At 45.7% G+C, this 26,527-nt stretch overlaps 1 protein-coding gene across 6 annotated transcripts in view; it reads right to left on the bottom strand.

Moving 5' to 3' along the window:
* Positions 1–26,527, bottom strand: part of ppp2r5ca (protein phosphatase 2, regulatory subunit B', gamma a) — a 51,380-nt gene that overhangs the window by 15,743 nt on the left and 9,110 nt on the right. For 3 of the 6 annotated variants that reach the window (XM_018764233.2, XM_018764234.2, XM_018764235.2), the window contains exons 1-2: positions 10,512–10,715; positions 1,231–1,430 (exon numbers count right to left, since the gene is read on the bottom strand). In XM_018764233.2, coding sequence (XP_018619749.1) covers positions 1,231–1,430; positions 10,512–10,605 — 294 coding nt within the window. In that variant the 5' untranslated portion in view covers positions 10,606–10,715. Of the gene's footprint in view, positions 1–1,230; positions 1,431–10,511; positions 10,716–26,527 lie in introns of those variants that run through there. The other 3 variants (XM_018764230.2, XM_018764231.2, XM_018764232.2) reach the window with 1 other exon arrangement.

The raw sequence follows: 26,527 nt of genomic DNA, 5'->3' as shown, positions 1-26,527 counted from the left end.
CTGCCCCCAGGTAATGTACCAGATTTCAGCAGAAAATAGATAGATTGACACCCCTAAGGGTGAATCATTTTGGGTTCGAGACGGAAAGTATGTTCTGAAATGTGTGATGAAAGCCTTGTGGACGTAAGACAGCCAGGCAACAAGCAAAAACCCCTGACAGTATTACTGTATGGCAAGTGCAACGCAATCTTAGAAGAGCAACTGTTTATCTGTGTTTGAAGATTCATGAAAACAAAGCTATACTCATGATTAAAAAAACCACCTGAACTTACTTCCAAATAACACAAATCAATGATTTCAAAATCATCTGAATATGCACTATGACAGATTTACAGATCCTCCAAAAATTGGGTTTCTTCACTGCACAATCTGAAGCCTTAAACTGACTAAACTGTACTTTAAGAGTTATTTCCCCACTGCAGTAACCAACGCGTGCCATGAGCAACCTCTTGTCTCCATAACGGCCATCGTGCGGTTGTGTGCCGAGCACAGCCAATACAAGTATATTTCTGCTAGAACAAAATTGATATACAGGACATTTAACCTGAAATGAGCTCTGGAGAGGATACATTCACTCATGTAGAGAGGCTTTCGACACACTGACAGCACCAAATAATCATAATAATACGCTCATTAGCATGTGCTCTAGTGGCCATGCTTTGATGATGAAAGCCACGGACTTCAAAGTCAATTTATGTTCCAAAGAGAAGGAGTGCATGAAACAACAATGAACAGTATATTTCCATGCCTGTTTTACAGTGCTCTGTTCCTTTTCAACCTGATTGATCAGATCAAATAAAGGCCAGGCCTGTGTGAAAAGACTGGAGGACTGTGTGCATTTACACCTTGAATGCTGACAACTTCCTGATCAGAATAAAGATGAGCTTTTATTGAAAAACTCAACTGAAGGCCATTCAGAATGTACTGGTCTCCTTAAAGCATGCTCTTCATCGACATTTGTACATACAGTAGACACATTGTGTTGCAATTTTGGCCAATTGTTGTAGATGAAATAGCGAACAAACAAATGGATATTACATATTTCCTCAAATGACAATCCTTTTAAAAAAAAATTTCTCCTCTCACATACAATTCTGAAAATATCTCTGTACACACAAGAAAGAGGTGAACAAGCACACTGCCTGCAGAGTCAAAACCAACAACACTTATGGCTGGCGAGAGTAAATGGGGTTTCCTGTGTAGGCGCAAGGGTGTCGACCTGACACTCACCATGTGAACCACCTCTGGGTAAATGGGCTCTGTGATGACATTCCGGTTGTGCGTGATGTACTCGACCATCTCACTGAGCGCCGCCCTCTTCACCTCCTTCCACTTGAGGTCACTGAGCGGGTCGGACACGAAGTCAAAGAGCACGCAGCACTGCCGCAGCTTCTGGACAAAAAGCTTCTCCTGCTCCGCTGGAGGGACATCTGGGGGGACATGGAGAAGGACACGTGTTTCACAGTCTCGCAAAGACTGTCCCTACGGGTGACAGACACACACCAGGATTCATCAAGTTGAATCCTTTAAAAAAAAAAAAAAAAAAAATCATTTACACATACACAAAGAAACAGTTCATTGACCAAACTCACAATTTCACCACGTGCTGAAAGAAACACTGTGCAGCAGCAATGCTCCTGCTGCACCACTTGTTCCATCCTGCTCTGTCACCTGGCCCTACTGCAGAATTACTAGCAATATTAACTATTTATTCATTTACAAATACCACTAATCATCAGTACTTGGTATAAAACATGTACCAACTGCTGTATTTTGCTGCATTTACCTTGAAACTTTATTCACCCGCCTGTTCTACAACAACAGTGCTTTTTCAGCACCTCTGCATGCTATGCATACAGGTACAGAACAGCAAATAAATACGGTGGCATATAAAACCAAACTACAACTTGGGAAATGCCAAACTGGACCAAAAATAGTTGCAGGGTTAAAACATCTTTTTAAAAAGAAATCTTCTCTGAGCTGTTACTGTCAGGCATGGCTGTAAATTTTTTTCCCCTTATTTTCATTCCTTAAAATCCAGATGAGACCAATTATTCTGATTTTGAGGGCTTGACACTTGTATGAGAGGATGAGGATCTACAGGCCCGTTAGCTCTGCCACATCTCAGTCTCCGGAGGTCCGCAGAACACATGCGCTACTGACTTGCGGCTCATCAGCATTATATAACTTTGCTGCAAACTCAACTGTGAATCGACAGCAGTCCGGGTTTATAACAATATTAAAATAGAAAAAGTAGCACATTACAAAACACTGAAATATTTAAGGAACAGTTAAAACAGGAACTGCTCAGCGATGCTCCAGTAGAACAGTGCGGAGAAAGCCAGACATACTGTATGCAGTGCACTGAAGACGACCTGAACAATTTGTAAAGTACCCCGCGACAGGCACTCATGTCTCAACTCATGTTTGCACATGTTGCAGCACACAGTGCAGTCTCTGACAAGGGAGTGTTCGCACCCTAAAGATGTACAATATGCTAAAAGCTGAGTGAATGTGTTTATACACAACACACAGAATATGTTCCACAGACTGCTGCCGTGCAGCTCTAACATTAAGTGGGAAACCTGCTCGCTATGACCAGCCAAGGGGCAATCCGTGTACGTATGAATGCAGAGCACACACAGGCCAGTGTGGGTAAGGACTCGCCGCCGAAGTCAGTTCAGACTAAGATCTTCACCCCTTCCCTGGTGCAGCCACAGGGCTCATTCATGTAAATGTATCATCTGCAACTGGGGAGTGCCACTGATTCCTAAATGCAGACCATGGTGCAAGTGGCGCACTGGTTACAGGTCGAGGGCGATCCAAGGTGTTGCCGTTTTTTTCCCCTTCATTGTAGACAGATCATTAGTCTCAGCAAAGCAGCTTGTTCTAGAAAGAAGAGTAAGCTGCAAACAGTGCATTACAAATATTCCCCAGTGTGTCTCAACACGACCTCTGCAGTCCCACTCAGGCAAGTCCCTTTACTTTTCAGCCAACTACCAAGCTGGGTGAAGGGTCCGTTGGCCTAAACGCAGTACCTCCCGCATTTACATTTATTCATTTAGCAGACGCTTTTCTCCAAAGTGACCTGACACTGTCATTTACCCATTTATACTGCTGCATAATTGAGTCTTCTGATTCTTCACATATACATCTGCAACATTCATCAGCATCCAGTCATTTTCAGTCAGTACAGGTGTGACAATAGAGGTAGAGATCAGATCTTTCTAAGCAAGTTCTGTAAAAGTCTGATATTGCTATAATAAACTAAATGAATAAATTCAAATGTAATTTTTCTCCAAAGTGACTTATTTACCCACTTATACAGCCGAGTGACTTTACTGGAGCAATTTAGGGCAAGTACCTTGCTCAAGGGTACAACAGCTTGAGGTGGGGATCAAACCTGCAACCTTGGAGTCCAAAGGCAGCAGCTCTAAACATGTTCAAAGGGTTCACAACTTACCAGTGAAGCTGAGAACAGACCCTCATAATACTGTGCATCTACAGTCCCTCTTTCTCAGGCTATATCATGTTCCACATGTGGCATCTCCCCCTCTTACACTCCCCACTCCTCCCTCTCCATTCCTTTTTTTATTTTTCACTTGTTTCTCCATCCCTCTTCTCCTCTTCCTCCTCGTTCATCCTCTCTCTGACCTCAGCACCCCTCCTGCGTTCCCTCAGTATGCAAAAAAATGTGTCCCAGCTGGAGATGGAGCAGAACACAGACCCTGGAGGTTTGGCATGCACCACCCCAGCCTGCCTAAGGCAGCAGGAATGGGATTAGCTGTGGGGCCGAGGTACTGTGGGGTCTGACAGAGCCGGCAATGACACGAAAGACCCACTGCTAGCGAAGTCATTCCATCGCCCCCCGCTAGGCAAGGCAGTGCAGGAAGGTAAACTGAGGGTCACATCCAAAGGAGGCAGCAGAAACGGATTGCAGCTCATTGAAGTGTCCCACAGGATCTCAGCTCTTACTAATACTTGGTACATTAAAAGTTAACTTAATATTTTAAAAATGCAGGATGACAAATTTTATCTGTATGGATCTCCTGCTTTAAAAAAAGGAAACTTCTTTCTTTCAACAAACACTGCATATAAAACACCCAATGTGACTGTTTGGAGGATACCTAGATAACACATACTGCTGCAGATTTCTCATCTAACCACTCAACTGGTTGTCGGAAAGCAGAAAAAAAAAAAATAACCACAGGTATGTTTTGGAACATCTTTGAACAATCATAGAAGAGAAGGATCTCTGCAAGCATTGTAGAAGAAAACATTTCACTGACCTGTCATTTAGTCAGCTGACAAACTGCTTGTGACACTGAAGGTTTATTTTGAAATGCAGCTAGCAGTCCAGGTTACCTTTCTTCTGCTGTAGTGTCCACCGCACGTACAGTGTAGGTTAGGCATGTATAACTGCAGCCTACTTGGTTAAATATTGTCTGAGTGAACCTATTAGAAATCAAAGTGCATTAGATTCTTCCTCCAAGGTTACAGATCATCACCTTGTTGTTTCACTTTTTTCATCAAAAGTCCAGCGGTACTGGATCACTGCAACATAGTGACACAGAGAATACGGTACAAAATAAATGTATTCACGTACATACAAAGGGTAAAAGGCTGCACTAATGCATAGGCGAGATCACGTAGCACTAAGAAGTTCCAGAAGGTGCACAGAGTTTCCAGAATTCCTTTGTTACCATGGGGATCAAGCATTGTCTTGCAGAAAAACGTCAAACACTTCAGGAATCGACTTCAGTCATCCACAGACGGAAGGTCGGACATAAACCATGACATTACACAATACGCTACGTCAAGTATGTAACAGTAGTCAGCCTACATTCCATAACTTCATCAAAAAAGAAGTGAGACTGTTAATACGACTATAGAGGGGAACAATTCAAACTTTGTTCAAATCTTTTCTGAATGTGATCATATTGTCGGAATAAATGTATCACAATGGACGGAGCAAGCCTACTTTGAAAAGAGCTGAGACATCCCAGACATCCTATGAATACACGCTGGAGGAAAACAGAAATGAGTTTGAAATTATAACTCCTGGACGCAGGGGGATGTGCAGGCAGGGAAAAGTTAAGCCTATATAGATAACAATTCATCTCAAACGTCTCAATGTGATGAGAATGAGTGCCAGATTGAAGTCTGAATGCACCCCCCCCAGTGTGCTTGCAAGGTAAAAACAGAGTTGCTGTTGACATGACATGCAAAGGCAGACTGGTTTCAAATTAACCACGTTTACTCTGCAGGACCAGATGTTTCCATTCAACATAATTTCTATATAAACGATGGGCTAACTGATGAAAACTCCCCGCATTAACAGCGCACCTCAGGGCTCCTTCACAGAGTACTTGGACGAGCACTTTGCGTACCAGTACGTATGCAGGGTCAAACACACTGATCCACTGAGTATATCGCCATCGTGGCCATAACATCTGACAGGAACGAGCTTACGGTTCCCCTGACATTAACAAGACACGGAGAAAGCATCACATGACAGAGAGGGGACGGACGCTGGGGCACAGCATAAGCGAGGTGTAGCACTCCCCGAGGCAGCGTACATTATCTCAGCATCCATAAACCTTGCATATGGAGACAGCAAGGTAACACAAAGTACAGCAATCACTTATGAGGAGCTATGGGACCCAGTTTGCATTTCTTACATCTGCGTGGAGCTCTGCCTGGATCTGCACCCTTTCAGAAACAAAAGCTGGACCGTGACTGTACCACACCCCGCTTCTGAGAGTTTCGGTCAGTCAGGACCCCTGGGCCATCTCTCCCCTGCTGCGGGTAACATACCAAGTACTTGGGTATGTTACTTAAGGGACCTTTGTGGCACGCACACCCACACAGAACGACAGCCTGAGAGAATACCTCAGAATGCAAACAGAGATGTGCAGCGTCACGCCCTCGCTTCCCCGTTCCTCATCGCTTGCAAAGTCGACAACGAGGGGGGAGACAAAGAGGCATACAGAAGAGGAGAGCAGGTCAGGAGCTTTGCTGGAAAGGGCTCTTCTATGCATTTGAAGGTGTCTGATGGTCAACCTGCAAACCCATCATATCGGTATAGTTTCTCTGGCTCGGCAGAGTGTCTCAGGGCTAGGCCTAGCCATGTTACATAAAAAGACAATCTGACACACTCCACATTGTGACTGACAAAAGGTGTGTGCGCGAGCGGGGGGGGGGGTGGGGGGGCGGAGGAATACAAATGCCAAACTGCTTCCACACTTTCAGATCCCTGACCAAACTAGACATTTTCCAACATACATGCATTTAATTTACATTTATTAATTTAGCAGACGCTTTTCTCCAAAGCGATGTACATCTCCGAGAAAAATGCAAAAAGTGCAATACACCAACAGAAGGAAAGAACTTCAAACCTGACAAGGGCCGTGAGTAAGGAAAATATTCAACTTTTCTTGCTTATGTAAGGTCAGTTCCATCACCCATAAGAAGTGTTGCCATATAGGGATGTGTAGCCACTGATACTTGACCCTGCAGAGGTTAATGTTCTCCCCTCCTGTGCAGTTGAGACTTTTTTCTTTTCCTCTCCTCAGCCACCAGTTGGTTTACTTCATAGTTAACGAGAAAGTATAATGTAAACACAATGCCGTTTGGTACTCTCTTCATCTTGGTCATTTCTGGCTCCAGTACCACACCCACTAATACTGTTTAGTGCTCTGTGTCACCAGAAACAGAACACGAAGACCATTTAAAAACAAAGAAAACCATTTTTGGAGCATACATTGTAGCAAACAAATGAAAAATCCCAAATTGTTTTTAACAGCAATTCTAAATTATCAAAGAAAACAGCCTCCCTGCCCTTCACAGTCCCACAGGGCCAAGGAAGAAAAACCATATTACACTGGTCTTCCAACCTTCATGTTGAGAAGCCAAAATCCATAGCGACACAGAAGCACAATTCATCACACACCAAAGGAGAACTGAAACCTGCCCAAACTACCAACATTTCTAAATTTACAGCTTTCGACCTTTAAAAATAGACAAGCTTTGGCTTGGGAAGAAAAATTACCACATTTCCCCATATGGCCATTTCATAACCCATGTGAGAAATGTTGATGGTGCTGTCTTGAGCAAGATGATCTTGGGAGAAGACCATGCATGAGCTGCACGGTAGTCACGTTACAGTGGGAAACACTGGAGTTGGAGGGAAGAATTATTTCAACACCATTGCTGCAGATCAGCTGACAACAAGCACTGTCCCAGGAACCCAAAAACATGAACTGTGACTCGTTGAACTTCGTCTTCTGGCCTTCAGGACATAACTGAAGCTCAGGTGCATACCAGCAGCTGTCTATTTCCACATCATATTTCACAACAAAAAGAGAAGTGGGACATAGACTAGCTTTGTCACACCCTTGGTGGGGAAGAGGGGGCTCATTAAAAAGAAAACACAGCCAAAAAGCCCTCTTAAATTCAGAGACACTTGTGAACCTATCGCTCACCCAACAAAATTCATTCAGCAAATGTTCCTGCAGCTCAAAATTCTCAAGTAGCGCTAGTCATTTACAGCAATTAGCACATACAGTTATTCGGATTACGTTTCGTAAACTGAAAAAGTAGGTCGAAGTCCCCGCTGCCTGTGAATGTGTAATTCTGCGCTCTTATCACCCAGTAAGAGTGAGACATGTCTCAGAGTTCTTGCCCAAAAGGAACAATAGCTATAACTGTGGACAGGAAACAAATCTGCATGAGAGGAAGCTGAAGAGGCAAGCTTCCCTGCTTCTCTTCATCTGCACATTCCCTCCCTGCTCCATGAATATGGAGATTAAAAAAAAAAATAGAAGGGGGGGGGGGAAGAGAAGAGAAAAAAAAAAAGAAAAAAATCACATGATCACTAAGTATGTATAAGAGCTGTTGCATTGACTGAGGTCCTATTAACAGGCTTTTCTGTCAGTCAAAGTGAACAAAACATCTACTGCCGTTTACCTAGCTGACGGCTCGTGTCTTTTTCGCCAACTCTCCAAAGGTCCTGTAGGATTTTCTTGATGAAGAAACAATAAACATGACTGTTAAAAATTAAAAATGGAGGTGGAGAGCACATAAACTGTGTATGGATACAAAGGCAAAGTTGTTTAGGGAGTGAAGATTATTTACATATGACCTTCTGTTTAAATAATTTGGCCCTCCTGGGCAAGTATAACCTATAGCTTTGGTACGCAAACTCAGAGGCTGCCCTCCAGGCAGTGCAACATGCAGCCGTTTCGACCATGGTGAGCTGACACACAAAGCAGAAGGCTGAGTGCGTGAAGCTCAAATGTAGAGAAGAGACTGACAAAGCAACATCTATGCGAGGAGGGAAAGATATGCTATTCTTTTAGAGTGCCATCTAAAGTGTCCAGCTACCCGAAAGTCAAGCATCCCAACGGCAGCCAAAGACAGGACATTAGTCGCAAAGAGTAAAAGTAGGTCCAAAAACATCTATTTCAACAGCCCTTCTTACACACCTTTAGTTTTTTGGACCTAAGTGAAACTGTCTTATTCTAGTCAATGGCTTTTCAACACATACATCTGCTAACAGCGACAACTAGGCAACGTCTCCAAAGAAACTGTGAGGCTCTCAACAGCTCTAGATGAAGGGCTGAGCCGTGAGCAATCCTCAAGTTCCCCTCAAAACAACAATTCGGGCAAAGCCATAACGATGGTCCTAGTGGGGCAACGGATGGTTGAAGAACCAATGAAGTCTGACAAAGGTGGGGAAAAAAGCCCCTGCCCCGCCACCCTAGAAAGAAGGCCTCTTGGCTGTGGCCCAGCAAAGGCAGCAGCATGTCAGGTGATGCAGTCCTTGTTGGCAGTTGTGAAGTGAACTGTTAAAGGCCCCTGGAAGCTGGTGGCAGCACTGAATGTGACCATACAGTGCAAGGACATATAATCAGATGAGAGTCTCAATTCTTCACTCAAACAGAAACTCAGCTTTTAAAAATACAGGAGTAGTGTTCCAGAGGATAATTTACCCTAAAATGCATCCAAAATAGTTGTACAAAGATACAGGGGATGCTCATGTCCACAGTCTCCGGAGTTTCCACGGGAGGAGATGACTCGGCGCTGCCCTGAGATGTTGCCGGGGATAAAAGTGGGCCTGTGGTGCAGCTGGGGCTACACTTGAAATAACACACACAACTTGACCCTGTCTGCATCATACTCACAAAATCAAAAGAATGCTAGAAATACTTAATATCACATGCTGAGCATCACAGAAAGATTTACTTCTGGGTGAAAGCAAATTCAATAACTTTGGGTTGAAGGACTCCTTAATTTTGTGTACTGTGCAACACAAAAAAAAAAAAAAAAAACAACAAAACAACAAACCACACATGAGCAGCAGCCCTGCTCACTCACAAGTACCCAGCAGTGTGTTACTACTGCTAACCTGAGGACATCTTTCGGAAAAAGTAGACATCAACCTCTTTCTTCGAGACAAGGCACAAGCAGTACTGGTGGATTGGCAATTCCAGCCTTTTGAAAATTACCTTCAGACAGCGGGAGGCTTTCAGCATTTTATGTTTGAGGACACTGCCTCTGCTTGCATGGAGTTAAGTAAGAATGCCACAGTGCTGGACCATTCCTCACGGTCTCTTCAACACGCTCCTTGCGTCCCTCTCAGTTTTCCCCGATGCAAACGCAGCTACTAAACATGCTCCAGCAAACACGAGCGGCATTTCGTAGAAAGCAAAGTGCACTGTTCCTGCCTGGATTAAAGTTGTGCCTCAAAGCAAAACGTCAGTGTGTTTATCTATCTACGGGGTTCTTTGCACACTGAAAAAGTGCATGGCTCTTTTCCGGTGCTCTGGGGGGGACGTGGTTGAGGTGAGGGGGTAAGGTCCAGGAGGTGATGAGAAAAATGGAGCAGTCCTTTGCCTCACTGCTTTTCAGGCGAAACAGAGACAGAAACAGAAAGAGAAATGGTCGCTCCTTGGCGTTGTAGCGGCTCTCTGCCAGCTCAGGGCAGTGTGTTATGAGATGAACACGAGCGTGACATGAACCGCATATGAATAGGGAGGCCGAAGAGCGGGAGGAAAAGAGAGAATAAGGGCAATGGCAGAAGCATCCTATCTGTCCCCTCAGCCTCCTCCCCCCTACTCTCTCTCTCTCTCTCACACACACACACACACACACACACACACTACACCCTTCCAAGGGCCATGACTTCACTTCCTGTGACATCACAGCATAGATGGGGGATGGGTGAGGCAAAGGCAGTAAAACGAGCCCCCAGCCCCTCCCCGCTTTCTCTAAGAAATGCATGCAGCGCCCAGCAAAGCAGCGCTCTTGTCGGCTCCGGGCAGCAACACAAATCACACCCTGTCACTACGAAGCACACGAGACACAAAGGAAAGAAAAAGCACGAGTCCTGAGGGAGGGAAAGAAAGCCTGACGCCAACGGGCGGCAGGGCACCCCGCACTCGCTCAGCACAACCGCAGCGCTCTTCTGCCCACCGCGAGACAATGGGGCTGAAACACAGAAAACTCACCTCTGAAGTGCCTGAGGGCCACAGGCTGGAAAGGCCCGTTGGCGTTTGGCGCATCCACTACCATCCTGCTGCCACCTTTATTACATGTCAACATGTATGCGCGAGCAGAAAGGCAATCCACTTAAGGCAAGGAAGCAGCCTCCATTTTAGCACAAAAACAGAGCAGAAAATGAAGCTCCCCGCTGCTGGAGGGAACTAGCTGGTCGGTGATGTCAGCGCCAAGGGAGGAGCTGGTTGGCTGGATCCAGTGACACGGCGCGCTGCTAAAAGACGGAGCGGCTGATTGGCTGGGAGGGTGGCTGAGGGGGCGGGACTTTGGATCGGAGTGGAGCCCTGCCTCCATTCAACTGTGACAGTGAGGGATTGGTGCCCTCCGCAAGGCACAGGTGTATTATGGTTATAAGCGCCTTTTTCTTTGGGGCGCAAGAAAGAAAGGAAAAGGGGGGGACAAAATAGAAAATACCGCGCAGCACCCTTGTTGCGAGTTGGCTCCATTCCCCATGGAGCAGTACATAGTAGACATTTCAAAAGTTCACACAGCAAGAGAGATGACAAAGTCAATGTCAAATTGGAGTGCAGACACTGCAGTCGGGGCCATTGCTCCCTTTCGACACGACTGCTAGACAGGTGAGGAAAAGGCGAGAGAAAGGCATGCGGCGCGCAGGTTGGAACCAGGCTGCGAACCCACAATATCTTCTGGGCAACAATTCTCATTCCTTCACTGCAATCCACACCGTATGAGAGGTGATTAATTAAATAATAGCTTCGGGTTACCTTCAACTGGGACACGAACACATACAAGAGCGCGTGGGAAATGGGAGATTTTCAGTGTAATTTTCAACGGCTGTAATTACAGACAGGTTAACGGCACCGAGGAACAAGGCGCCATCACGTACATGACGCTCTGCTGTTCGACGACAAAAAAAAAAAAAAAAAAAACTGAATATCCTTGAATAGCTCCCATTCGTATCATGGCTAACTTAACAGCGCACGCACGCGTGTGAGAGAGAGAGAGAGAGAGAGAGAGAGAGAGAGAGAGAGAGAGAGAGAGAGAGAGAGAGAGAGAGAGAGAGAGAGAGAGAGAGAGAGAGAGAGACTAGTAATGGGATTAGGGTTACTGGTTTGTACCAATTCATTAAGCTACTTGTATCTTATTTGTTTTAAATGGGATCTTTGCAATTTTGTTTACAAGTCTTTCTGAACGATAAACCCACACCCTGTGTCAATGGTGAAGCTGTCTTTAAGACAACGTTTGGAGCAGCCAGTCTTCCAGGAAGGGAATATTTTACAGTTGCATCAGACAAGGGCTGTGGAGTCGGTACAGAAAATCTTTGACTCCAGCGCTGACTCCAACTCTGACTCCAGTAACCCAATAAGTCCTTCAGACTCCGACTCCACAACACTGCCCAAAAGTTGCACATTATTTTGGGGGTCAACTTATCTGGCAAATAAAGGCCTAAACCCATATTACACCTCTAAATTTTTGGGGTCAACTTATACGCCAGCATATATGGTACATTTTGTTGGAGTAGATACAATTTTAGAGGCTCCGACTCTGACTCCAGTAACCCAATGATTGCATCCGACTCCGACTGATTCCACAACATTGCCTTGGACCACGGAACAAACAGGGCAGTGGCACAGAATCGACTCAGTTCGGGAAACGGTGGACCAAAGCGGGCATCCCGTCACAGACTGGACCTGGTCAGTGTCGCTCTTTCTGTAGTAAGGAGCCTCGAGGTGCAATTTCCCAAGACCACCCGCAACACACTCACTGAAGTCATATCACAACTGTGCATTGATCTTGACATGAACGTGAACTCCTTTCACCACTTACCACGTTACCTGGCCAAATACAGAAGTGTATTACGTGGCAAGTTCTTCTCCCAAAACAATCACATTACCATTTATGGTATGAAGGTCTTGTTGCATGTTGAGACCGCTGTGCTCTGCTGATCTGACATTATTTACATTTATTCATTTAGCTGACGCTTTTATCCAAAAAAAGTTACAATGTTAAGGTGCTTACAATTATTTACTCATTTATACTGCTTAGTAATTTTACTGGAGCAACTTCGGGAAAGTACCTTGCTCAAGGGAACTAAGGCTGGATGTGGGGATCAAACCCGTGACCTTTGGATCCAAAGGCAGCAGCTGTAACCACTACACTACCAGCTGTTCCCGACCGATTATATTCAGTCCACACAACATTGAGCCGATTTACGTGGAGAGTTGTTTATAGTGAACTGAGAAAGAAACAAGTGCTGTGAAAAGGTGAACGACTTATTGTAAAACAATGAATGCAGTGCATACAAACACCCACCACCAGAACAAGGAAACAGAACATCAAAAGTATAATATTCAGGCCAACATGCAGCAGCTACATCGCTTGAACAAAAACAACACAGCTGTTGCACAGATCCCGTCCAGCAATCAGAGCCTAAGTGTAATTTTGTCATTTCCAAACGAAACCAAACCACACATGTTGCCCATGACTACACAGCGCTTGTCTCCCAACCAAGCTCCTTTCCTTTAGCCAGGTCATTATGTGACCAAACAGTCGAGAGCCTTTCTTCACGCCTGTCCTCAAAGCCTAGGATTAAGTGTCCGGGGCGCCGCAGTCAGAGGCAGTTTTCGGTGCTCCGACGGGGCGCAGCTGAGCTGAATGGAACCCCCTAAGGAGGCCAGTGCAACAGCGCAGAAGTGCGTGACCACAGCGCACCGCTTTCACGAACACGTTCACAAGGTGACCTCTGTGCAAACTGCTCGGGTCTCTTTTGCAGCTTTACCACCATGAAAAACACTGTCAGGATTTGTTTCTCCAGCCACTGCTGAAAAAGGTGATACAATTATATAATTTGCTGCGGAAGTCGCGCAAACTACAGTGACGGCCAGGCTGAGCCGAGCGGAAAATACTGGCAAATTCAGCAACAGTTAGTCATACAGTAAGCATAAGCAAAAAGTTAAATTTCATTCTTGACCAATCAACTTTGGTATAAGCGCCGCAGGCAAGCCAAGTGACGTCACTTGGTTTCTATAGCAACCGTGACAGTCCAAGAAACCGTTCAGAGTCAGGCTTCACTGTACAGGAACACTGTTTAAAATAAAATAAAAAAAAAAAATAAATTCCAAAACCAATAAGACACATAAAACATTAAAATGCAGGACTCTCCCCAGCATACCAGGGCAACATCTCAACGTACACTTGGTTTGTATATTTAAAAAGTCCACAAGAAAGCTGTGCTCATAGGTCTTCGCCACATGTGCTCCTCTTAGTCATTCACTACTAAAATCAATTTGATCTCATACATTTAAGCAAACATTTATACAGCAGGATACTCTTATGCTACCAGCTCAGAGTAAGCACCATAGTCAAGGATTCTACATTTACACTTACTCATTTATTCAGTTGGCAGATGCTTTGCCCACAAAGCTACGTACATCTCGGAAAAATACAATGAACACATCACAGATTCTAGAGCAGGAATGGGATTTGAACCAGGAACCTTCAGGCTGCAAGGCAGAAGCAATGACCACAGTGCCACCGGCAACCCCCAGATGAGCTCCAAACTGAGTGAGTTCAGTAGTTTGTCCTGCTGCGGTGCAATGTGTCCAGGACATACCAGTGCATGCACTGCACCTCAACAGGCTACGCGCAGTGCCTGCAGTGACAGGGATGCCGAGCGCTTGATGGGTGCAACTGGCGTCACTTGATGCAGCACCGCCATCATTTGCCACTTGCCTTCTGCACTGCCCAGCGAGTCCAGACACACGATACAGATGAGGTTTAAAGAGGCCCCGTAGGACTGACGGGAACTAGAAAAATGTGTTACCTTCCAGAGAGCTGAACCAAACAGGTCACATTCTGCACCCACTCACTGACTGAAAGTTATTTTCTCTGACATCACCAACCAATGGCTCAGTGCTATTGTTGCTACTTTTCTGCTTAGCAAAAGCTTGGATGGCAACTGATACAGCTGACATATCGCAAAATATGCAAATTTTTAAAAATACAAACACTCGCCTGTTGATTTTTTTTTTTTTTCCCCCCCGCTGAATTTTTGGCAACCTGTACCTATGAGGCCATCCATTGGTTGGCGGTACAGGGCACCTGAAAAGAATAGAAATGCAGGACCAGGATGTTGTCAGAGATCAATAACTAGATGAGTAATGTCGTGTCTGTTTATGGCATGGGGCAGTCAACCATGAGGACAGGGGAGTTTTACTTGAGTAGACAGTATATTCTTATTTTCATTTATCATCGTGCTCATTTTAATGTACCTCAAAATTAATGCTTTTTTTTTTTTTTTTTTTATCTATTAAAGCAATTTCCAGGATTCAGACATGACCCAATCTGTAAATAAATGAAGGAACCTCTATTACTAAACCCATCCATTGTGTAGATTACAAATACTAAGTGGTCAGAACAGGAAGAAGTACTTTGTCTTACAGAGTATCTTTAAAGTTTTCAAAGATCGGGGAGTGTGGTGGCACGGTGGGTTTGGCTGAGTTCTGCTCTCTGGCAGGTCTGGGGTTTGAGTCCTGCTTCGGGTGCCTTACGGCGGAGTGGAGTCCCGTCCTGGGCGTGTCCCCTTCCCCTCCAGCCTTGCGCCCTGTGTTGCCGGGTTAGGCTCCGGTTTGCCCCAGCTCCGCTCGGAACAAGCGATTTCAGCATGTGTCCGTGTGTATTTCTACAGATCGCAACTGGTATATAAATCAAGGAACATTGGGCTGTATTACTACATTTTCATTGATTGATAAGATTATTGGTGATAAAACTTACTTTTGGAGAAGAAATCAAGTTACAAACAGATTCCACACATGTTCGTAAGCTGTCCTGCTCGATTCGTCCTCAGTCGCTCTCAATTGGTGTCGCCGGAGGCTCGCCAACCTAATGACCTGCTCTCCGACGCCTACCGGCCAAGGTGAGACCCAACGCCTCAGAAACGGCGGTGCGCTCTGAAACCTCTGGCTGCTTGTCAGTCCCACTCAAGACGAGTCCTAAACCGAAAGTAAAAACCTGACCAGCGGCTCGGAGACATGCTGGGCAAAATGCTAGAGCTCCTAACAGGTGACTTGCCAAAAACAACAGCCCACATGCAAGGCAGCCACCAGGAGTAGTCAGGCAGAGCAAAGAAAAGCAAGCATCACCGACCAACGTTAGGGTTACGGAATGCCTGCGTAAGAAAAGGTCACGGAGCTTCTCCAGCACATCAGAAGATTGCCAAGGGTCCCAGCCACACACCTCATGCTGCAGCGCTCATACTGTGCCATCTCCGGTCCTAGCTCTTTAGGAATGATCACGCCCCCCACCAGCAACGTCACAGTGACCATCCAGCTGTGATGAGCACTTCCCACAGACTGCTACTGAAGACCAACAGCCAGGGAAAAGGAGAACTGCGAATGTGTGCATCATGGTGCGTAATACAACTCTAAAGCGGTCTCTCAGAGTGTTTCTTCTTTCCTGAATTTGTAATTTGCAATGAAGCAGCAAAGCATTGCAAAGCGCTACCAATTTAAATGGACGTCTCAGTACTCATTGTGGTGTTACACTTGTACTTCAGAAGCTACAGCTGCTCAGTTAAACGGCTTCCATCTTGTCATGGTCAACAAAGGCACGTCAAGGGCAAAAGGACATCCTTCGGAGGTGGACCATCCAGCCCACCTCTTGGTATGTACATTGAGCAAATGGGCTTTGCAGCATCGCAGCGTCACTGAGGCAAGCACCAGGCAGCAAAGGAAGAGGAGGAAACGGCCCTGCCGCAGTGTATCTTGGGGTCTTGCTTGTTCAGCACTACCGAGCAGAAGAGAACCTGCCGAAAACACGGCCCCGTAACGTAACCGAAAGGAACAAGACACAGCGGGCCCAGAACACTACAGACATTACTCTCAAACGGAAAAGTGCTACAGCCCTTCTCCTCATCCTCAATGTACCGTACATTTGGACACACATTTCCAGCTGTTCTGCTTCAGAGAGACTGAGCGAGGCAGCGAGAGACATGGAGCAAGTGAGAGCAAACGAAAGACACAGGCAAACAGGAAGCCACAGCGAAACGTGGTGCCGCTGTAGGGCTAGACCACAGTATGCAATCGCTCTCTGCACCAAATGCAACTAGGCACGGCGCTGGCCCCGCCTCCTCACGGCACAACACGCAGCAGCCACTGTGGTCCCTGCCGAAAGCTCAACGGACTGCCTTAGCAACCAAAGTGAGCAGCATACCGGAGCGCAGCCGCTATCAGAACAGGGTGCCCCCACCGTGTCCCTGGAGGCTGCCCACAGAGACAGACCAGGCCGGTGGCGCGAGAGAAGTGGAGCGACGAGAGGACAGGATGCAGCACGGTGATGTTCGAAAGACTGAGCTGAGCAGCCCAAATAAATGACAGCTGCGAGAACGGTCCTCACCGCACGCTCAGCTCTTCTCACACCAACATCCATTCCTATGTGAAAAGAGCCTCTCCACGCAGTACTTGGGTTTCCGAAACAGCCGTGTTTTCGCCAGGTGAACCGGTGCACTAATTACACAACACACCATTACCGATTCTGCACATTCCATCAGTATCTGAACATGGAACCATCTCCAGATCACACACTGGGGCTGGGCTTACATTGCAGTAGCTAAAAGGAGACACCCTGTACAAAGCAACACCTTGTTTGACGTCCTTGTCCAAGCTGTGCAGTAAAACTGAGTTCCCGACAAGGACCAGACGCAGCTCTCCAAAGACAACCTTTCATCTAAATAAAATTACCACAACAATTGAGAACAGCGGTGGGATAGTGGTTTCAATTTCAGCAGCACTCATGTGGCCTGTGGGCCCAGCAGCCCTAACATGCAGGTGCCACTTTAAAGGAAAGGCTTGGGGCGCCATTAAATAATTCAACGCACAACGAATCCATCAGGAAGGAGCACGGCCGCTCAGTTCGTCACACACGAGTGTTCTCGCTGAGCCGTGACTGGGAGTCCGAGCAGATTCCTGCAAGTGTCATTACATTCCGTTTCCATGACAACCGCAGAGGAGCGTCGGCAAGGTGATCGCTATGGAAACGGGCGGTACTAACACAGCGCACTGGGGAGGGCAACGGGCTATATCCCATCGCAGTGTTGACAACAGCAGGGCAGCACAGCCCCGTTTCATGACACACATAATAGAATGTCAGCTTTGAGTCATTCATCACATCCGTTCCTACATTGCATATTCTGGCCTGCAAAAAACTTTGACATAAGTTGTGCCAACAATCCGACTTGACATACCAAGTTACTCTGCATTTCCTGTTGGAAAACTGATGAGCGATTCGCAAAGTGCCGCTCCGTTTATGACATCTGAGGATTATGTGTATCAACTTAAGAGCCAAAAAATATGCATGGTCAGTTTATCTGGTCTGCCTTGACATGCAAAAGCCCTTCAACGCAGTCTAATGCAATGCAGCAACCTTCTTCTTAGAGACACAAGCACAAATGGAGTCTGTTCCGAGAGACAAGCAGGCCCTTGGGCACAGGGGCTCGTGAGCACTGACACGGGAGAGTACAAACGGCACCGCGCCGGTGCTGGTGCGCAGCTAACTGAGGCAACCCGGCATAATGAGCCCCTTCTTCTAGCCTCCTCGCTCATGCGGCGGCTTATTGAGGAAAGGGACCTGTGGCAAAAAAAGTGCCGAACAAAGGCTGTTTGTTCTTCATCGACCATCCTGTAATTTTCCTGTGAAAATAGACATGTACACATGACCATCAGTAAAATCGCCATGGGGACAAACCATTTGAATGCAAGAACAACCATGGGCTTCAGCAGCAATGTAAACCCAACTTCAAGTGTATTTCCATAGATTCTCCCTTGCCTGCTGCCTTGAGAGAAACCTGTCAACAGAATATTTCCTATACATTTTCAGTTAACTACTGTTAATTTCAAAGAAAACAAAACCTAAATAAGAGATCAGAGTCATTAGTCATTAGGAGGGATAGCAGGTAGTGTAGAGCTGGTAGAGCTACTGCCTTTGGATCCAAAAGTCACAGGTTCGATCCCCACTTCTGGCTGTAGAAGCCTTGAGCAAGGAACTTACCCTAAATTGCTCCAGTACAATTACTCAGCTGTATAAATGGGTAAGTAACTAAACTTATCATAACTGTAACCTTAACATTGTAAGTCGCTTTGGAGACAAACGTCAGCTAAATGAATAAACGTAAATGATGTATATGTAGTTCAGAACAAAAAGGTGGGGGGTGGAAAATTAACCCCCAGATTGTTTGCGCTCACCGAGGAGCACGTGACCAAACTGCACTGCACCCCTGAGAACTAGTGTAAAGACCACCATGCAAGTGAGGTACCTCACCTGCCCTCATGTGCCCTTCCGAGCTCCACACGCGTGAGCAACACACACTGCGGCCGCTAGATGGCAGCACAGACACAAAGAAGAGGGCAAAAAAGCAAGGCAAAGGAAACAATTATGAGTAACCATTATTGTTTACTTTCTGTCACAGAAACAAACATGCAGCTAAGCGAATACTGAAATATCATTCATGAACACACCATAAAATAGCACTTACAAACCGTCAGAGCCACAACTGATTCCAACTTGTATAAAATATAAAATAACCAATGCAAACACACACACACACACACACACACACACACACACACACACACACACACACACACTTTGGGAACCGCTTGTCCCATACAGGGTCGCGGGGAACCGGAGCCTACCCGGCAACACAGGGCGTAAGGCCGGAGGGGGAGGGGACACACCCAGGACGGGACGCCAGTCCATCGCAAGGCACCCCAAGCGGGACTCGAACCCCAGACCCACTGGAGAGTAGGACTGTGGTCCAACCCACCGCGCCACCCCATCCAATGCAAACATTTACATTTATTTAGCAGATGCTTTTCTCCAAAGCGACTTCCAATGAGCTCTATGAGCCCACACACCTTATTCAAGGTGACTTACACTGCTAGATACACTACTCACACTGGGTTGCTCATCCATACATCGGTGGAACACACACACACACACACACACACACACACACACACACACACACACACAGTCAGTCACACACTATGGGTGAACCTGAACAGCATGTCTTTGGACTGTGGGAGGAAACCCACACAGATACGGGGGAGAAAATGCAGTCGACACAAAGTGAACGGGGATCGAACCCACGTCCTCTCGCACCACCCAGGTGCTGAGAGACAGCAGCGCTACTCGCTGCACCGCCATTTCTTCCGAATATTAAAACACAACTAGTGAAATAATTTGTTCATACTATACTAATATGACCCCGTACGGGTCAAGCGGTTCAGAAAATGTGTGTGTGTGTGTGTGTATACACTAATATGTAAACATAACTGACATTCAGCATTGCCCATAAACCTGCAAGGCTACATCAACACTTCAGTTTTTCAAAGGATCCATTAATGAAAAGTATGGCTTAAGAACAAATTTTCCACAAGAGCAGGAGCTGACGTTCTGACTTGAAGTCGCAACAACACAACAGGAAGTCGCCTTTATGTTAAGAGGAGCTCACTCTCCACAGGAAGATTCAGCCACGAACACATCACGGGCCCAAGTATTTCCGCATGTTCCATGACGTGCATGAAATGCATTTTACTCTTGCAGGCCCTACTAGCCATCAAACGGGCGGAGAAGCCAAAGCAGTGGAGCACACCAAAGGCCTGGCCAACGCAAGGCGCAGGCTGCACAAGGATTTCGGGGTCTTCATCACAAGCTCATCTGACTGATGGGCTGCCAGGAGCAGGCGCCTCCTGCCGCAATGTGCCTCGCACCTACTGAGGCAGCGTCAGTGTTCCCCAGACAGCCTGACGCACGAATGGGGAGCCCGAAATAGCTGCAGTTTCTCATCCCTCCCGAGCGACAAAGAAGCAGCGATTTGACACCAGTCAAAGCTCCTTATTAAAGAAGGTATGGAAAGCCTTTGTGCTGCTGCCACTTGTTCCTTTTCTCCATTTCTATCGGCCTTGTGCAACGTGTCCAGCACGCCGACAAACAGCTGGGGGAAGTACAATGAAGAACAACGGGAGGGAACGATAATATTCCATTAGTAAGCAACATTACCAGAGAAGAACTTCAGAGCATCAGACTTGTCGCAGCCTTCTAAATGTACCATGGGTTTTATACTATTCAATGGGAAATGTCAACACATGTTGTTACAGAAGACACATCTTAAGTATCCTGCATTTTTGAGCTCTTTGCCCATTTACTTATTTATTCATCTCGCTGACACTTTCCTACAAATCAACTTAGTGTTAAAAGTTACCTACAGTTTACCCCTATTACCCATTATGGACCAGAGCACTTTAGGCTAAGTACCTTGCTGAAGGGTATTACAGCAGGAGGTTGGACTCAAACCTGCCACCTCCAAGTCCACTGAATCTGCCAGCTCTAACCACTATGCTACCTGCTCTTCAAAGTGTGTTATACCATTTTCAAACTAACCTTAATTACAATGACTTACCCATTCATACAGCGGGGAAATTTGTCACAATTCAAGGGTAAGCACCTTGACCAAGAGTACTGCCATAGAAGGTGGAATTTGAACCCGGGTCCTTCATCAAAGCAATGGGCTGCAACATACCACCTGCCGCCTCCTATCAAAAGTACAATTTCAACGTATGGAACCCAAAATAAACACACGTTCCAGAAAATCAAGGGTCAAGATGAAAAAATAGGGTGGAAATACAGCAACAACCAGGGTATGGGTTCCGAGGTCACGACGCTGAATGCATGCATAACTTACCCTCCAAGGGATACCATTTCCATAGCTATATTCTCAGACGGCCTGCCCCCTCCATTCAGTATTGCGACATCTGTGATGGCTGAAGCAGAGGTCAAAGTGTGTTACAGCAGACACCTAAAAGTCCCTGAGCTGCTTACGTGACACAGAGCACTGCAGCGGAATGCAGAATCTGAAGCCGGGCCGTAACGCAAAGCCTGCGGCAACCAGGCATCACTTTATGGTATGTGTGCAGCAGCTATTTCACCTGCCCAGCCTGGAGCAGTGCCAGAGATGCACGACACTTCGCCCCCGCTGAATGGATCAGTCCAAGGGGACCAAGGTGTGACCGAGGCAAAACACAGAGAATGACAGGAATGATAGTGTTCGGAGAGTCTATACATACCTCAAAGTGACACAGTAACGGGCGTGAACATTACTGCACAACTCAAGGAGGAGGGCAGTTCAAAACCCAGCTGACTGTTCCATTATCCATTATACTGGCGAGTACTACGAGCCATGGTGGACACACACAGCCAACAGACCATACACACCAACTGAGCTAAATGTACAGCTGTTGGGCTTCAGCAGCACTAGCCTCCGCAGCCCCTGTCTGCCCTCTGAACTCATTTGGATGTTCATTATACCATAAATCCTGAAGAGCCTCAGTTGTTGCATCTGGATGCTGTGCTCAAATTTGAACCAATCGATTCTTTTCCAAACATTCGATTGCTAATTACACTGTAGGCTTACAGGTTCAAAGCAGGGTGCCCGACAGCCAAATCACTACAGCTGTGGTGTGGCATCCTGTCGTAAACTTTAGCCACCTAGGTAATGATCAAGTGAACACGCGGTTTGCCAAACCACCATTTCAGCAAAGTCAATCTATGTGACAGAGACCCCCGTGTGGTTTACGAGACAAGGGTGACGTTTATCCACAAAGCGTCATATTCCACCCCATATCAATAAGCTAGAATTATATGGTCATCTTGGGATTTATTCCTAAAAATAGTTGCATATGAGTGCTATTGTGCTGCCAAATCCATTTATGTGAATGCCATTCTTGGAGGATCACAGTTCTTACACAACCACATTTCTCACGCTGGATACACAAGCGGCATGGGGGATGAGTCACACAGGGCTGCAACTTCTAGCTGGTGTCTGTAAACAACACATAGACACACAAGGCGGCCGGTATCTTATCGCCCGCGAGCACAAAGAGCAGGGTGCACACAGGATGTGAGGACCAAGGGGAGATGATCACATTGCAAAAAAAGTTGCAGTTTGTTTGAAAAAGTTTTTTAAAAATTTAATCAGTTTAATAGACAGCATCTCGAGCACTGGGTGGACAACACCAGGAATGTCTTTGTCTATACACAATATGAAAGTGTAAGTCAGCATGTTTTGTCTACCGTTCTGCATTCTTGGTGAGTATTTCAATGGAGGCCTTGGTGTGCAGGACTCCCTGCAGGGGTGAGCTGGGGCTGATCTGTGCCTGTACAGACACGATTAAGTGGTACCAGCCCCTGCTGATGTGCTGCGGGGGGATTCTGAAAAAAGGGAAGGAAAAAAAAAAAAAAAAAGGCCACAAGACATGGAGAAGGAGGTCCCTGACCACACAGTTTATAACAAAAAAATTTAAATGATGTGGTAGCATTTGAGTGGAAAAACATTTGAGTGATCTCACTAAAGGACCTGCTGCTGTTCAAGGTGATGGGATGTTCTGCAAAAAGTCTGCAGGACGCCACTTGCCACAGACGTCTTCACTCAAACGACTTGTGAACACATATGATAAAACCCTGATTTGCAGAGCAGCTGAAGAACAAACACTTAGTTTAGCCAAAGACTTAGTACTTTCGTCACAGAGCAACATTATACCAGCACTCGACAACATACTGTCAAGTCCAAAACAATAAACTGGTATAAAGCAATAAATATTATATATATAGCAATAAATAAAAATTACCTCCAAAATGAGAAGAGTGAAAGCAGTTTTCTAAGTAAGTCCTAAGGCCTCAATTGGGCTTTTTTCGTCCCACTCCTCCATACATTTGCATTTATTTATGGAGCAGATGCTTTTCTCCAAATTGACTTTCAATGAACTCTATGTAGTGTCATCGGTAGATTCACTACTACTTACACTGGGTCACTCATCCATACATCAGTGGAACAAACTCTTTGTGTCACTCACACACTACGGGTGAACTTGAACAGCATGTCTTTGGACTGCGGGAGGAAACCCATGCAGACACGGGGAGAACATGCAAACTCCAGACAGACTAAGCAGGGATTGAACCCACATCCTCTCGCACCAGCCAGGCGCTGTGAAACAGCAGTGCTACTCGCTGTGCCACCGTGCCAAAACACAAAGTAAATGTAAGCACAGAAATAGTCAAGACAAATTACATCATGCTCTCCCAAGTCTCCCAAAGTGAAGGAAAACCTCAAGTCTTCACCCCTGCAGAACGAGCACCTGAAACGCAGACTGCCGAGCCAAAGCCAGCCCTGCTGTCCAAACTCAAAGAGCCTTCAAGCAAATCATGGTCACAAGTTAAGAAGGACTGAGGTCAGCATGGCCATTTTCTCAGTCATGTTCTTTAACAAAAACATTGTGGTGTCTCTGAAGATGCTCTTTATGTACAAGCACATGCAAGATAATTACTCATATAAAGATGGCAACCTGTATACAGGGTTCGTTTAACAAATCTATATCTTCACAATCACATACTAATACAACTCAAGATTTTATCACACTGAACTTAGACGTGTGCAGGCGCTTGCAGTCGAGTTTGACATTCGAGGCTCGTGACACTTCCTCTGTTATGGTTGCAGGGTTAATTCGCCAGAAACGGTAATGTGTGAGTAACCTGAACTGCTCAGAGTGTCAGTTGACAACGAGATGCTGTTCAAAAGGCTCCTTCGCAGGACCGCAAGTTTCTCGTCTCCGTTTCCGAAGGCTTAAACTGGTGAAAGATGAGGCTGCGTGCAACAGGACAAAGCGCTGTAGTGAAAACATAAGTTATTTATAAAAACCAGTCATAATTCAGCTAATTATACAGAGAATAGGTTCAACGACAATCTGTGTTTATGTGGGAGAGTTTAAAAAAAATCCTGGTATTTCTGAAGTCTTTTATACTGTTATCCTGCATTACACTATAAGCCTTTTTTTTTGTTTTAAACAGACCTAAACATCACATTTACCAAAAAATATGCAGGACATCCAGTTGTAATCAGATATAAAGACTTCAAACACAGAAAGCATTGCTTATGCACACAGCTGGAGTGCATTGAGCACCGCTGCACTGCACATAAATAATTTTCACCCCAGTCTCTCTCTATACAAGCAGCCCTCCTGATGGAACCCTGAGCCAGGTTCCTGAAATTCAGCAGTAAACCCTGCAGCTGTATAAAAAGGGTGATACTCTTTGTGACTTTGTAATAACAATATTAATAATTAAATGAGTGCCTACTATATATGTGCTCCTCCACTTTTGACATGCAAACGACATCCCTGGGAAACGAAGAAAAGATTCTCTTTGTACAATTTCTGCAGCATCTGACCACATCCACCTCCAAAGACTCACTCCCCTTACTGCGGTCCTGTTCATCGGAATCGACAAGGCAAGCATTTGCGAGCACAAGTTTACATTTACGTTTATTAATTCAGCAGATGCTTTTCTCCAAAGCGACTTCCAATGGATACTATATTGCATGCATGCATACTATGTCTATATGTATCTCAAACAAATATTAAAAAAAAAAAAAAAAAAAAAAACTACTGGGAAGGTGATTAGGAATTGGTAAAAATTCTGGTAAAGTTTTATGCAGCTACTTGTGTGATGAACATCGGTGAATATGGTGAAGGAAACTACTTAATCACACATCTGCAGCTATGTCTCTTTCTCTTAAGGTAATGCACAAACTATTTTCTATGAGATGTACGTTGCTTTGCAGAAAAACATCTGCTAAATGAATAAATGTACGTATAAATGTACTCTATGTAGTGTTATCAGCTCACAAAACTTTTCTCACCAAGGTGACTCACACTGCTAGATACACTACTTACAATGGGTCACTCATCCATACATCAGTGCAACACACAGACACTCTCTGTCACTCACACACACTATGGGTGAACCTGAACAGCACGTTTTTGGACTGTGGGAGGAAACCGGAGCACCCAGAGGAAACCCACACAGACTGAGGGGGGATCGAACCCCTGTCCTCTCGCACCACCCAGGCGCTATGAGACAGCAGCGTTACTCGCTATCCCACTGTGCCGCCCCAAGTTACGGGACGATTGTATTAATTACGAGCATCTACACTGAGAGGCTCTCATGATGGGATCTAGCATGAGCGCGACTGTGCTGACCATCATGCTCAGCGTTTCCTCGGGAACGCAGCCATAGTCAGCACAAGGGCATCCGCATCAGGGAGTCCCGTACAAAAGAGATGCGAGCAAGAAAGTTCCTCAGCCTGAATAAAAGAACCCAACGGAAATGGACAGCGAAGAAAGTGTTAACGGGAGCCCGCTCATATCTCAGGGAACCGATGCCCCACACGCACAAAAGAAGCCACGAAACAGGATTGGCTAAGGACTCCGATTCAAGCTAGACACTTAGAAATCACCCAAAGCACATTTGAAATCAAAGCAGGTTAAATTCAGTCGGATTGAAACAGAAAATTAAAGACTTATTAAATAAAGAAAAATGTAGAGATTTACGGAATTTCTACTAAAAGCACTTTCGGAGGGAATAATTTAATGAAATAAATAAAATTAAAAAAAAAATAATAAAAAATTAAGAATCTAGCTTTGACAGCCCAATGCGCCATATCAAGGAACAGCCAAAAGTGTTAGCAAAGAGCAGGGTGCGAAGGACCAGAAGGTGCCAGAGACACCAACATACTTTTTCAGCCCTGGTGGAAAGTAAAACATCTTTTCCGAAATAAAGACCCCAGCACAGCACTGCACTTCTGAGAGCTGGCTGGGGGATGAATTTGCAGCACTGGGCCAAGGAAGCAGTCAGATACATTTTTCCATGAGATAAGACGCGCACGCGCACGCACACACACACACACACACACACACACACACACAGAGCTTAGCACTGCTTCTGCTATAAATTATGTAGCAGACCACCTACTGAACACTGAAAGGCTACTTGTAAGACTCCGCCGGGTGCTGTGAAACTTTAGTACTCACGCGCAATTCAACAGAGGAAGTTTAACAAAAAAGGAAAAAAAGTTAAATGCAATTTTCACACCCAAAAGCACCACGAAACCCTTTTTTCC

This window comes from Scleropages formosus, chromosome 15, assembly GCF_900964775.1.
Source record: "Scleropages formosus chromosome 15, fSclFor1.1, whole genome shotgun sequence".
In the NCBI taxonomy this organism is placed as follows: domain Eukaryota; kingdom Metazoa; phylum Chordata; class Actinopteri; order Osteoglossiformes; family Osteoglossidae; genus Scleropages; species Scleropages formosus.
The sequence above is the reverse complement of the archived record's forward strand: the minus strand, read 5'-3'. Positions and strand labels throughout refer to the sequence as shown.